Source organism: Musa acuminata, chromosome BXJ2-2 (genome assembly GCF_036884655.1).
Source record: "Musa acuminata AAA Group cultivar baxijiao chromosome BXJ2-2, Cavendish_Baxijiao_AAA, whole genome shotgun sequence".
Classification (NCBI taxonomy): Eukaryota; Viridiplantae; Streptophyta; class Magnoliopsida; order Zingiberales; family Musaceae; genus Musa; species Musa acuminata.
Window position 1 is genome coordinate 25,297,569 of NC_088339.1, and position 14,488 is coordinate 25,312,056.

Consider the following 14,488-nt stretch of genomic DNA (forward strand, 5'->3'; position numbering starts at 1 on the left):
CATTTGTATCCCTATTCCAGAGGCCAAGCCGACGATGACGCTGCTGCAGGTGGTCACCAGATGAACAGGAAGAGAGAACGATACGCTCCCCCACCCCCCAACCCACCAAAACAACATCTTACCCACCTGAACTACCCGTCTTATTATTGGTGATGACGGGTGGGTTTGGCTGGATCCCACTAGCATCGATACAGCGGGACGGGCAAGCGACCGAGTGGGTGCCGCGGAACGATCGCTCCCAGAAAAATTCAGACCGCTCTCCTCGTCCCAATGCCACCACAGCAGCGACGGTGGACCCACCGAACAGCAAAAGGGAACCCCCAACGCACCGATGGCTGTGCCGGTAATTGCCCAACAATCCTCCCCCGTCCGATTCACGCTCTCTCGGATTCCTTTTCCCTTCCTATTTCAAATTGGTCGCTGATAGATTTAGTCAAATTACACAACATACTCCGTAAATTTCTTTATATGTGCGCATTAGTCCCTATCGTCCGAACTTTAATGGTTTAATTTATATATTCCAGAGAAAGTAGGGTACCAAACTGAAAAAAGTCCAACGAACAACGAGATTTTGTGTCAAAAATATGATGAGTTTGAAGGATTATTATGTAAAATCATCCATACCTTTGTTTCTATTAATGTAACTATAAACGCGGAAAAGGCAACTCACGGCGAGAGAGACAGAGGGAGCCCCCAATCGAAAACCACGCCATTCTCCTCCTCCTCCTCCCCTCTCCGGCCCTTCTTGGATCCCCCACGAAGCACAAGAGTAATCGAGGATTTCGAATCCGGTCATCTCCACGGTTTGAAACCCTAGCTCGGTTGGTAGACGGAGATGAGCAACCACGCCGTCCCTCCGCCAAGAAGGAACGGCGTCGCCGCCCGCCGGCCATCGGCGGCGGTCAAGAAGTCCGTCCCGTCGGAGAACGGCGGCACAACTGCCGCCGCCACCAGCGAGAACGCCACCAAGCCGACTTCCCCTACCCAAACCTCGTACGACTCCTTGATCCTTTCTTTCCTTTCGTACAAGTTTGTTCTTTTGTATGGTTCTTGTCGTGGTTGATTCTTGTGGTGTTGGAACAGTGGGGAGAGGACGGTGAAGAAGCTGAAGCTGTCGAAAGCTTTGACTATTCCCGAGGGCACGACTGTCTCCGATGCGTGTCGGAGGATGACTGCGCGAAGAGTGGACTCCGTGCTGCTAACGGATGCGACTGGCCTTCTCTCAGGGATTGTAACAGATAAGGTCGCTTCAAAGCTGAGCTTTTCGTTATTTTGATTCGAATGTGTTCTTTGAGTTCGAGAATAACTGTTCTTCTTGGGATTGGTGTTTGGTTTGGTAGGATATAGCCACAAGGGTTATAGCGGAGGGTTTGAGGCCAGAGCAGACGATTATTTCAAAGATCATGACGAGGAACCCACTATATGTAATGGCAGATACTCTCGCAATTGAGGCGTTGCAGAAGATGGTCCAAGGTCAGCTTGTACATGAGTTATTGCATTGTTGCTTTACATCTATTTGATCCTACTTGGTGCTGCTGATGATGATCACTTCGAGTGTCTTGTTATATTGACATGTACTTTTTTGCTTCTTCGAAACAGTAAAAAAATTGCAGAACTCGTATCATGTCTTTTGGAATAATGCATTAGTTTAACAGCATTTCTTTCGGAAATATGAATTTCTAGGATGAACAATTGAATCATTACAGAAAGCTGATGAGCACAAAATACTAATGAAAAGTGTGGTGGAATGATGGTATCTTCCCTTTAGTGAACATATTTAGTCTCAGACTCTCAGGGCAATAGTTCAAGTATATAGCATAGCAAAAAATTACCAATCCCATTCTTTTGTCCAACGAGTGAGTAATACCATGACATACTACAATGTGGAGAGTTTTCGAAGTTTAAATTTTGTAAGAAATCACATTCCTTGTGTGATTTAATGGTCATAATGTGCCTGTTCTTTCTGAAATTCATGCATCGCTTGCTTTTCTATCAATTATGTTAATGCTATATGAGTCTATATGGATCAAATTTCTTGTACCCACTATCTTTCTTCTAGGTTTGCTATCTTATATTGTTTTAAATGTAATTATGATGTGTTGATGGATTTAATTCTGTGGTACTCTAAAAAGGTTTAACTTGATCTTTTGACATAGTAACTAAATATCTACACTGGGGAATATGACATTAGATTTCTTCCATATTGGTTTGCCATCATTTGTTGCACTTGCGTTCTACTGTGATTGACTTATGACTCGGGAAAGAAGGATGAAGCAAAATAATCTTGATTGGGCAGATACTTTCCTTCTATTGGCATCCTTTTACATGGGCACAACCTTCCACAGTGGGACTTCTGAGGTTTCTCATCATCCTTGTTTGATGTGTTCCTGTGATACCGCTTTATTCAATTTCATATGTTCTTAACTTCTCTGTTGTTGTAAAAGCTTAATCTTTAAATTTTCTATATGATCGAGCAATATACCATGGTTTGAAATTTTGTGGTATATATCAGTTGTACTGTATTGGTATGACTGGGCACTGTATTCTGCTATTGTGGACCAAATATCAACATTAAACTTTTTCTTTCAATATTTTCTTGGTGAGTTCTAATTGGTACCAGTATGGTACCAACCGTTGTTTACTAGTCCGATAAGGTACTTTTTCCTAGCATGGTCATATTTATATCTCTGGTTTCTTAATATCATATGCATGATTAGTGTCTCTCCAATCTTATTCTTAAACATTGTATTGTTTCTACATATCTATTCTGGGTTGACCTGGGTTTTCTTTCATTTCTTTACAGGAAAATTTAGACACCTTCCTGTTGTAGAAAATGGTGAAGTTATTGCAATGCTGGATATCACGAAGTGCTTGTATGATGCTATGTCAAGAATGGAGAAGGCTGCAGAGCATGGCGGCGCTATTGCAGCTGCAGTTGAGGGAGTAGAACGTCAATGGGGAAGCAACTTTTCAGGTTGAAAGACTTATTGAAGTTGTAATGTATTAGTTCTCAGTAGATTAGGCACCTTAGTTATTGTGTCATGTATGCAGCGTGCATGTGTATAAGACCCATGACCCACACCACATGCCATTCAATATAAGACATGTTGACTTGAAAATCTTAAAGGATGGATGAAATGATAAAGTTGATGTCCTCAAGATATCATTTCAGATTCATATCAGTTTTAGTTCATTGAATTGATAGACTAACCATAAAGGTGTTTGTAGCCTTGTGAGTAGAACGTCAAATGGAACTTCCTTAGGATTTAAATATATTTTGCATATTTTAGAATACATATGATGTATAATATGGATCACATTTGGGGTTTAGCTAGTATTGCATTACGAGGATTGTAATCACAGATGCATATGACAGTGTCCAATTTGATGAGACAAAATAAAGATATAGAAATATATTGAAACTTGAAACATCATGAGAATACAAAACATTGGAATTTATGTTTATAAGAAGACTTGGAATTATAACAATCTGTTTCTAACATTGCTGTGTAGTTTGATTTTGGATCGATACAATTGAAGACTCTGGTAAGTCTTTGATGTGGACATGCGTCCAACACATTTAATGGAGTTGGATATGAGAGTCCATGTAACACTGATTGTAACCCCTATTTTATTAAGTCAAATTTAGATTAATTTTGTTGAACATGATCTACATTATCTGGAAACTGTTGGAACATCTTCTCCTTGCTTTCTTCTTCTGACTTGGGTATCTACTAGTGTGAAGGTAAGCACTTTTGACATCGCAATATACATAAAATTTGCTAAACTTATGTAAGGATGCATTTAAAACATTTAGATCCAGATTAGTGATTGGATCCAAATAAGACATAAAATTACATAAAGATATATAAGGTTTGGACAGCGGACTGTAATATAGATTTCCAAAGTTTCCAAAGCTTTAAGGCTAATTTAAATGACAAAGGATATAGATTAGGCATGACAGGAGAGGACAAGAAGCCAAGAAATGAATAGTTACATTGGACTCATACCATGTTGTTTAAAACTTTAAACGCACTCCAAGGGAAAGAAATTAACGACACTTCACTTGTACACAGTAGTGTGGGAAAGGGAAATTTTCTTTCGTTCAATGATGTCCTTGTCGTCCTTGTTTCCTTGATACCAATCCTTTTCCCTTCATTAGACTCCACAAGTATAAAAAGAAAAAGGGGAACCAAAAAATGGAAAATACATTCAAGAAATCCTATTCCTTAAGTCAAATCTTTTGGATGATGTCCTTTCAAATTTGTTTGACGTACTTCCCTTTTGAATGATTGCTTCCTTTTTTACAAAAGAATTGATTGGAATTGACTTCTTTTTCATACAATCTTTTATCAAGCTCAAAATCCCTATCTTTTACTTTTTTTGTTTGTTTATCTCTTATTTTTTGGACAATCTAGGTAGGTGAAATACACAACATGTTGTATTACGTAAGATGTTCATTGCCATCTCCAAAATGAAGGATTCTGCTTCATTGTACCAACCAGATTAGGCATCAGTAGATCATTGAGCGTCACTGTGTTGATAGGATGGCGTTTCAATTATTGAGACTGATGCATAGATTGTGGAGATGGAAGGTTGGATTGGAGCGAAGTGTTAGCAAGGGAGTTTGGGGAGATGCCATAGTTGAGGACTTTGGGAAATTGCAAGCAGTCTTGTCCTATTTGACTTGTCACTATATTGGCAATTGTGACATTTGCCTCTTGGTTTGCTTTAATATAATGGAATAGATCTGCACTTAGTGTCTGACTCTGTCAGAAAGGGCAGGCGGTTCACATCTCCTTTTGGGTTCTTTTAGGGGTGAGATGTAAAAATGCAAGTGTTGAGGAGTTTTCCATATAATAAGGAAAAATTCAGGGGGTTTATGCTTTATACAAATTTGTCAAAATTTAACACTTCAAACCTTTCAAAATTGGACATTATTAGCACTTACGCTGCATCTTGTGTTAAACATTATGAGCTTTTGTTGAGCTGTGAATCTTTATTTTAGAAAAGATAGTTTATGCTGTAGGAATATATTAAGTAGTGATTCATTTGTTTTTATCATGTTGTACTTCAGGAGTCTACATAGGGATCACTATATAGGATTGCCTGTGCCTTTTGACAACCTTATTGCGAACAATCATTTGTCATATACTTTTTAAGCAGAAAAAGAATTTTGCTTTCACATAACTTTGCTTAATTAGATGCTCTCTACTTTTTAAGGTATTTATGATATGTACATGTTCCTGGATGCAGCGCCTTATGCTTTCATTGAGACTCTCCGAGATCGGATGTTCAAGCCAACTTTGTCAACTTTAGTGACAGAGCACACAAAGTATGACTGGATATCATCTAGAAATTTATGTTACCTGAAGTATCTGTTAGTTTTTAATTTTTCCTCATAAATATGCAGTTAATATACAAGCCTTCTACCTATTTGCAGAGTTGCAGTAGTATCTCCTTCTGATCCTGTCTATGTTGCCACAAAAAAGATGCATGACTTTCGAGTTAACTCAGTCATTATCATGACAGGAAGCAGGCTTCATGGGATTTTGACGTGTGTTGTTCATTCAGGATTGTTCAAGTTTTTCTTTCTTATTTGCTTAAATGATGTTTTTTTCTCCATTCACTTTAGTATTTGATGGTTATCACTCGATAGTAGTTGTTTAATCACTAAATGCAATATGTTGCAGCTCAAAGGATGTGCTTATGCGAGTAGTTGCTCAAAATCTTTCACCTGAATTAACTCTCGTGGAAAAGGTACCTTCATGCTAAAACTCAATTCTGGAAAACTTTCTGCTCCTTAAAATGTTTAATCATTATGGTACTTGATAATATTTATAAGCTTTAAATCCTAAAAGCACATACACATCAATTCCCTTAAATGTCTCTTTCGAGGTCATATCAGGCCACCAAAACCAATCTTGTCTTGTTTTATTCTAAACTTTTGCATTTAGTTTTATTCTTTACATTTGGGATCCAACCATGTTTCACAATTGTTGTATCCTTACATTTTGTTATCTTGGCTGTCATCATGGATTTTCTCATGGGCCATCCTGGTTTTGCTTCTCTAATGATTTGTCACAATGCCTATAGGTTTTGAAGTGGTTTCTTTTACGTTATCTGCATTCATCACAGCAACTTCTTTAATGTTTTCAACTTTTTTAGTGTCATTGTACAACCTTGTTTCCTTCTGATAAGAACAACACCTGATGTTTCTTGATTTACCTTATAAAGTGATCATATTGGTTTTGTTGGTGCTATTAAGGGGGGATAGTGCTTCTTTTTACAGTTGAAGCAACAAGTTAACTTTTCAAGGAGCATTTCTGGTTGAAGTTCTGTTCAACTGGATTTACCTGTGATGCATGATGCTGAGCTCTAAAACATCGAATGAGATTATGCTCTGCTTGGTGTGTAGAAGCACCATAAAATCTTTCATTCTGCATTTCCTTTCTGTTTCACTTTGGAGAACTGTCTCCTGGTCTTTGTATAGCTTACAATACACCTAATTTTGCATTGATGGATCATTTCTATCATGCCACCTGCTCACTTGCATGCTGCCACCACCAGCAGAAGAGTAGAATTATTAAGAGATACTAGGTGTAGAACATTTCTCACCTCCTGCTATGCATACTGAAGTTTGAGTGAGATATTGCACAATTAACAACTAATGTGACATATCAGGTGTTCCTTGAGTTAGAAACTAGAAAGATCTGGATAATGAAAGTTTTAGTGAAAGGATACACATGACCTTTACTGACAGAAAAACATGACAATGTTCTTAGAGAATGGAGGTTTCCGAAGAGGACTGTTTGATATGCATATTGCCATTAACTAAGGATGTAACGGAGCATTATTACTGACAGGACAATGAGATTGATTTAACTGAGTTCTGAATTTCAACTGATACACTTTTTAGTAGGGTTTGCCTTACTGGCCTAGATCGGTGTACCGACCGGTTGGTGGTATAGTATATACTGCCCCATGCCGGTGTACCATGTGTCAGCACAGCAAGGCATGCCAACAACATAGGAAAATAACAAAAAATAACTCCAAAAAATTTTAAAAATAAAAAAAGATTAGGGCTTTTTGGTAGGAAATAAATATAAATTAGTATACATTTAGTAAAATTAATCTAAATTAGGAAAGAATAGTGGCATATATTTTTTTCGGGCTTTCAAGAACAAATCGCAAGTGTTAATCTTACGAGTTCTTACTCTAACTTTGTGGAGTTTAAGAGAATAATCTAAAGTTAGATAATTCTTCTTCTAACATAGGTGTTAATCCTCCCTAATTAGCCTCTCAAGTTTGATCCAATCCACAAATTGCAGTTTTGTGGAGTTAAAGAGAGTGCAAATAAGATAATGAGAGAAATATGTGAGTGAGAATATGATTGAGAGAGTAGATAAGTTAGAGTGAAAAGGGAGAGACTGAGGGGATAGAAAGGGTTTAACCTTCTACTGGCTCAAACGGTTAAATGGACCGTTTGAATCAAATCAATCTTGGCCCTTGATCGGTATCGATTGAAATCCAACTGTTATCAACCGATAAAGGCTGGTAATGATCGGATTTTGATTGTTCTGACTGGTATAGACCCTATATTAGGCGTTACGGGATCATATAACATAGATCATTGGTACAGGATGGTCCGTGTACCGGTCCATTGTCGGACCGGAATGTACCGCTTATACTGGGCAGTATACTGCAGCAGACCTTGCTTTTTAGGGCTAGCCTTGAGTCCATATCTGTTAGTACTAGCCATGGATGAAGTTTGATGGTGATTTATGTGTTAATAATATTGTTTTAATCAATGAAGAAATTTCAATGGTGAATTATAAAGACAATTGTATCACCAAGTGATTGGGAACAGGATAGAATATACATGGTGCTGATATACATGGTGCAACTTTAGAAATATCACATTAATAAATAAAACCATGGTTGAAATAAATCATCAAGAAGTACAGAATATGATTGCTTTTTTATTTGATTCCTTTATTTCTTAAATTTAAGAGATTTAAGAGTATGCTGCTCATAGAGCAAACACATGATAACTTAAGTGGAGGTACATTTAGTGTATTCTGCTGCCAAATGGAATTCTTACATGGAATTTTCAGGATCTCTTGGTAAGTATGTAACATAAGGGTAGCTAGGCAGAGGATGTGAAGCATGATTGTATTCTTGGTAAGTCTCAGTTACATCAATTAATGGATAAAATGAAGAATGATAGTCGAGTGGTTTGTACATGTCCATAGAAAACCTTTAAGTGGCTTGTTAAGAAATTTGAAATAATTTTGTTTAAGAATTTGTTGTCAATAGGTGAAGACAACAGAAGGTTTAGTCAGAACTCCCCAGTTTAGTGCATTCTTTGCATGTAGCACCTATACACCTCCTTCAATAGTGTGTGTGTACACACACACACACACACACACACACACACACACACACACACACACGTGTGTGTGTGAGCAACTTCTTATCATGAGAGTTGATTCATTTCTATATTTGTCTATTCTTGTTTGATGTTTCAAATCTTCCTTCTTATGCTGCTGAATTTTGCATAGCTTTTGGAATGCCTTTCTCATGAGTTCTTTCAATTAGTTACTGTTTGACGTTCCTTTTGAAGGTAATGACTGCAGACCCTGAATCTGCCACACTGGACACACCAATTCTTGATGCCTTGCATATTATGCACGATGGGAAATTCCTGCATCTTCCAGTGCTAGACAGAGGTAATCAGTCATTTATTGTCATGGATGTGAACCTCTTTGTTTTGGTTCTCTGACACATTTTTAGAAACAGATGGACACATTGTTGCTTGTTTGGACGTTCTGCAACTAACACATGCAGCGATTTCCATGGTAATAGTCATATGCTTTTGCTTTTAGCAATTTGTTTAATTCCATAGGTTTTTGCTGAAATATGTCAGTATATATCAAGCAACATAGAAAATGTTTTATGTTGCTTTTTGTACTATGTTATGCCATTTACCACATTCAATCTTCATTTTAGAATTATGCCAAACTGGCAGTATGTGTTGGTATCTTTAATCAAAATTTAGTATCTCATACTTACTATCACAATTTTTTCTATCTGATCAAACTCCTGGAGTTTCTTCATATCTTGCACACATATTAATCTAGTTCAGAAATGAATAATATATTGCAGGTCAGAAACACAAGAGGCTTGGTATGATTTTTTGTTATTAATTTATAACTTGTTACATAACTATTATGTGGTCTCACAATTCACTTCTGTTTATGCCCTTGTCATTGTGTGTGTGTGTGTTGACTGTATTATTCATGTTGATTTGTTTAAGATAAACAAACTTTAACCATATAGCTTATCAAAAGGATCATGCATCTTTGTATACATTCTCGTCAGCTCATTAGTGGAGTCTCTACCAATCACTAAAACTGATTATAGTACAGAATTTGGTACTTATTACATGAAGCTATAGTGAAAAGGTCACACCTCAATACAATCTAAGGCCTACCAAATCTGACCCAGATACTGCTTTCAGACTGTTTTCTGTTTGGTAATTATATTTCATGGAATATGATACTAGACCTATATTTCTAGTTTATGCAGAGTTTATATTACAATTATGTCTTTCCTTAATGCATTATAATTTCTTGAAGGTTGAAGGGGGTGCTGACACTGTAAATGACATGGCAAGTACGATGATGCAAAAGTTTTGGGATTCTGCCCTTGCTTTGGAGCCGGCAGATGAGGAGTTTGACACACATAGGTATTTATTGTATCTTTTTCCTGTTGTGTTTTGCTAAGTAACAAAACCTCATCTCGCTGAGCATTCAATATCTTGTTTGCAGTGAATTGTCAGCATTGATGACATCAGAGTATGCTGAAACTGGGAAGTACATGTATCCCCCTCTTGTTGGAAACTCATTTGTTTTCAAATTTAAGGACCGAAAGGGACGCGTACACAGATTTAATTGTGGTATGACACAAGAATCATGTTCTTAATGTCAGAACTTCTGTTAACTATTACCTAGTGTGTATTGCCAGTACACATACATGTGAGCTGTTTTTTTGCAGGTACTGAGGTTCTAGATGAGCTGGAAGCTGCTGTAAGGCAGAGAATGGGGCTTGCTAGTGACTGTGACAAACTTCAGCTTTTGGTGAGATAATAATTCGGTATATATCTGTGTTCATGGAGTAACAGATGGATGCATGGATGTATGCATGCATGCATGCATGTAGGCATGAATTTGTGTGTGCACACATATACACATGCATTTATGTGCATGTATATAATGCATATAAAATATGTCGGGTTGTATTTTGTGTTGTGTGTGCTTGGATGAGCATGCAGACATGTGTGTAGTGTGGTATAGCTACCAGGGACCAACCGTAACTGTTGTCTTGTGCAGTATGAAGATGATGAAGGTGACAGGGTTCTTCTGATTACAGATAATGATGTTGTTGGAGCTGTAAATCATGCAAGATCAGCAGGATGGAAGGTGCCTTTTTTCTCTTTTATCTTCTTTAGTTCAAGCATCTGATCATCTATGTATCATATGGAAGAAGGAGTTGGTGCAGTAAATTATACCCAATCATATGGAAATATCAATTTGGACTGATTTTATGGTGGCACAACATATTTCTTCTGTTTGGCAGGTGAAATTATAGCACGTGTAGATGCTGGGGTAGAGTTGGTAGCTTCATACTGATTAATTCTCATGCATTGATTAAAAAAAATCAGCTTTATAATACAAGCCTATTAGGATTTCTATAATCTAATACATTTTAAAAGAGTCTATTGGTCTTTTGATCATATTGGCTATGAAGCCGAGTTATTATGGCAACTCACTAACCAAGCAGTGTGTTTAAGACTCGCAAGCAAAATTAACATTGGCATAGCGTCATGCTTAAATAGCATGAGCAAACCCTTTGGGCAAACATCTCTAAGAAGCTGAGCTATTATGGCAACTCACTAAACAAGCAGTGTGTTTAGGACTCCAGCAAAATTAACATTGGCATAGTATCATGCATAAATAGCATGAGCAAGCCCTTTGGGCAAACACCTCTAAGAAGTGTCTAGTGATATTGTTTATTACTATATGCATTCCTTGTGTGACAATGCAGCTAGGCAGATTTGTCAATGGATATAGAGGACATTATGAGCAACTAGAAAATTTGTGGGTATAATTGACTTTGACTAGTGATGTTTACTAAGAGACCTAAATGGTGGGAAAGGATCCATGTTGCTGACCTAAATAGTAGGGGACTTTCTCTGCTTCCCATTGTACCTGTTATTTATTAGTTCAACCACACATCTGTTCCTTTGAAGAGAAATTGATTTTTTGCATCTATAGATCCTTTTCTGGGTTTGGTGTTAGAGATAAATTTTAGTTATCCTTCCATTTAGTTCTTTTAATATAGAGGCTTCCTTTTATGGCATAGAGAGTTTGTATGCATGTAGACCTTGTTTAGCATTTATGAGGTGTAGCTTCATCTGTTTGCTAAAGCCACTTTTTTTCCCCATATTTTCTTACTTTTGTGAATTATGGCAATTTTTCCATTATGCTTACGTGTGAATGCATTTTTGACTTTCTATTAAAATAATGTATATTAAGTTGCTGCTCTCAAAGAAGATCAAACAGTCAGATCTTGGTTCAAGAACCGTGAGTTGAACTATGGCAACGAGTCTTTATGGTACATGGCTGACTATCAACTCAAAATGTTGTGTGGGAAGGATGTTGGTTAGGGCCCCGAACAGCTAGCTGTGAATGTTCCTAGGAAATTCATTTACAAGAATGTCCACTTTTTAATAGAGTTGAATCTCAGTAAAATTTTCAAACTGGGCTATGAATGAGTTTACAGATTTTTGGATCTTGTGGTGATGTGATTTCTTCATTCTGTGAACCAAAGACTTAACATTGCTATCATAGGAGTTGAAAAACCTTGTGGGCAACCAAATATTCTTTTGAAATATGTAGCGTCCCAAAGAGTATCTACAACCAATTCAGTCACGTTTTCATGTTCCAATTGAGCACTTTCCATTTATGATCAAAGGGTTAATTCAGGATTTTTTGTGGATTAAGTTAATCTTTATTATATGGATATATTTGTCTTTGTTTAACTACTTTGCTTAGATTTCGTTTCAGCAGCAGAGATGAATAACCTTTGTATATGAGGCCACCTTCAAATGAAGTTGTGCAATAAGTTAATTAGATTCAAGCAAGAAATATTGCAGTCTTCATATTCCTGCCAAAACACAAGAAACTTTGTTTCATTTTGCCACAATCTTGATGTAACCTACTAATGCCAAGATATGATGAGATTTGGTGCAGATGTACACTTTTGTCCTTATGATAAGTAGTGCAACACTTGACGGATATGTTGTTTCTGGTCACTTGGACAGGATGTTTTCATATAGTTGACCCTTATTGTTTGCTTGTTTCAGGTTCTAAGGCTGCATATTGATGAGTCAGAAACCAAGAAGGAAGCTGCAAGACCATCAGATCTTTCGGAGGTCCAAAGGAGTGGATTGATATCTCTCCAGGCTGGGATTTTGACAGGAACTGTGGTACTGGCCAGCATTGGAATTATGGTTTACTTGAAACGATCCAAGGTGTGATTCAACTGAAAGCTAGAAGAATTACTTGAGAGGCTTGAAAAGAACAAGCTCCAGAGATCCTTTAATGATTGTACACTTAGGTTACAGGAACCTGAGCATGATCATATAGTCACCACAACCTCGAAGAAATTTCCATCCAGTTTTGAATATACCCCAGTAGAAGAATTTACAGGGGTCATGCTAATTGAGTATATGAAATAAGATAATGTCTGCATGAAATATCTGCAGCTGCCTTCACTATGTTTTTACATGTTTTAAATGATTCATGTATCGATGTGCTTGCACTCTCAGTTTCTACATTCTCAGTACTAAAAGCTTCTATAATTGATTTGGGGAATTGTTCTCAAGAAGGTTTATAATCCAGTAGGATCAAAATTTTGAGCTGCCATTAAGTTGAAGGTGAAAGTGGTGATATCACACTAATTCAATTGCCCTCCTTTTACAAACAATCTTATGGTGCATCTGATGTGCTTCTGTCAATGCTCATTCTTAGATTTGCTAAATCATTCATGGCCTGCTTTATGCAATCATACACAAGCAAGTGGATTTCCATCTTTATTCCGTGGTGTTAAAATTGCAGTGGCAGAGACTGGCAAGAACTTTCTACTAGTTTCAGGTAACTAGAGCTTTTCTTTTTCTAAGAAAAAGGAAGGAACTTGTATTAATCAGAATTAGCTAGTGGCCTCAAAGTGAAGGGGTAAAGAAACCCAATCAAGACCGCATAGGGTCCCTTGTTTGGGTAAAGAAACCCAAACAAGGGACCCTATGCGGTGGCCTCGCATTCATTCCTATACAACCACAGTCGAGAGTGCTTGCCACCATCGAGAGGAACACCCTAGCAAACGACCCGCCACTCTCCGCTCTTCCTCCTATAGAAGTATCTTTTCTTTGGATACACCTTAATAAAGATATCACCTTATGATCAAATTAGATTTTTTTTTTATATATGATCTTATTTAATTAGAAAAGATATATTATGAATATAATTATATTATAATTACGATTATATGCTAATAAAATAAAATTTTAATTAAAATAAATTTTTTTATGAGATGATCTTGATAGGAGGAATTATCTTAATTGTTTATTCTAGACCTTTTGCTTTGCTTACAAAAAAAAAATAAGACCTCTTAGCCCTAAGAACTTAATACGGATGAGTGGATAAAAAGAGAGGAGAAGACGAGTTTCATAGCTACTAAAACCGATTGGGGGGCTATAGGAGCCGTAAAATTTTCATAGCTAGAAGTCCGGTGTCCCACTAAATCACACTTGAAGCAAAATGTTAAGTAAGCTGCCTCTCCAACCAAGATCCGGATTTCCTGGGGCACTAGAGAGCAAAGATTCAATAGCACACGCATGCAGGCTAACTTGCCCCTTCACTGAGAGAGGGTTTACCTAATCTACTTTAAAGAATTTACCAATTCTCGGCATAATCTGTGCTAGGAAATTAGGCTGTGTAGCAACTCAACTCAAGAGGAAGCCCTCGAAGCTATTTCCAAGTGAGGATGGTTTTGATTTCTCAATTGAGTGAAATTGAAACTAGAAAAAAATTGACGATCATAAAATTTTACCCAAAAACTTAATCGTATAAACTCGTTTGTCATTCCTCGTAAATTAAGAGAATCTCTCTTGGATCCACTTGTACACACAGCGCAGCTTGGATTTGGATTCTATAGAGCTTCTCCTCCAATGTGGGCTTCGGTTGCCTTTCTAAATAGATTCCCCAAAAAGAATGATACCTTGCTCCAACTTTAGCAGGAAGACCCTTCTCCCTAGACAGATTGGTTAGTATTTCTCTCTCTCACTAGAACCAAGGGAGAGAATCTTTTTTTATGGTAACTAGATATTTATTCCGGTAATCAAAACTTTCATCAAGGTTTACCT

At 37.3% G+C, this 14,488-nt stretch overlaps 1 protein-coding gene across 2 annotated transcripts; it reads left to right on the plus strand.

Moving 5' to 3' along the window:
- Positions 1–661: 661 nt before the first annotated feature.
- Positions 662–12,894, plus strand: LOC135582370 (CBS domain-containing protein CBSCBSPB3-like). 2 transcript variants are annotated; one of them, XM_065095798.1, is made up of 14 exons: positions 662–993; positions 1,084–1,243; positions 1,341–1,473; positions 2,804–2,974; positions 5,257–5,335; positions 5,444–5,557; positions 5,694–5,760; positions 8,627–8,732; positions 8,803–8,861; positions 9,642–9,751; positions 9,834–9,961; positions 10,060–10,142; positions 10,395–10,484; positions 12,431–12,894. In XM_065095798.1, the coding sequence occupies exons 1-14, from the start codon at positions 836–838 to the stop codon at positions 12,602–12,604; spliced, it is 1,632 nt and encodes a 543-aa protein (XP_064951870.1). In that variant the 5' UTR covers positions 662–835; the 3' UTR covers positions 12,605–12,894. The 2 variants fall into 2 exon arrangements, with proteins under 2 accessions (XP_064951870.1, XP_064951871.1); XM_065095799.1 differs by lacking the exon at positions 12,431–12,894 and having other exon boundaries at positions 10,060–10,158.
- Positions 12,895–14,488: the final 1,594 nt, after the last annotated feature.

Coding starts and splice junctions, on each gene's coding strand:
- LOC135582370 (XM_065095798.1), top strand. CDS start 836: ATGAGCAACCACGCCGTCCCTCCGCCAAGAAGGAACGGCGTCGCCGCC. Junction 9,752..9,833: donor GAGGAGTTTGACACACATAG/GTATTTATTGTA, acceptor TCTTGTTTGCAG/TGAATTGTCAGCATTGATGA. Junction 10,485..12,430: donor CAAGATCAGCAGGATGGAAG/GTGCCTTTTTTC, acceptor TGCTTGTTTCAG/GTTCTAAGGCTGCATATTGA.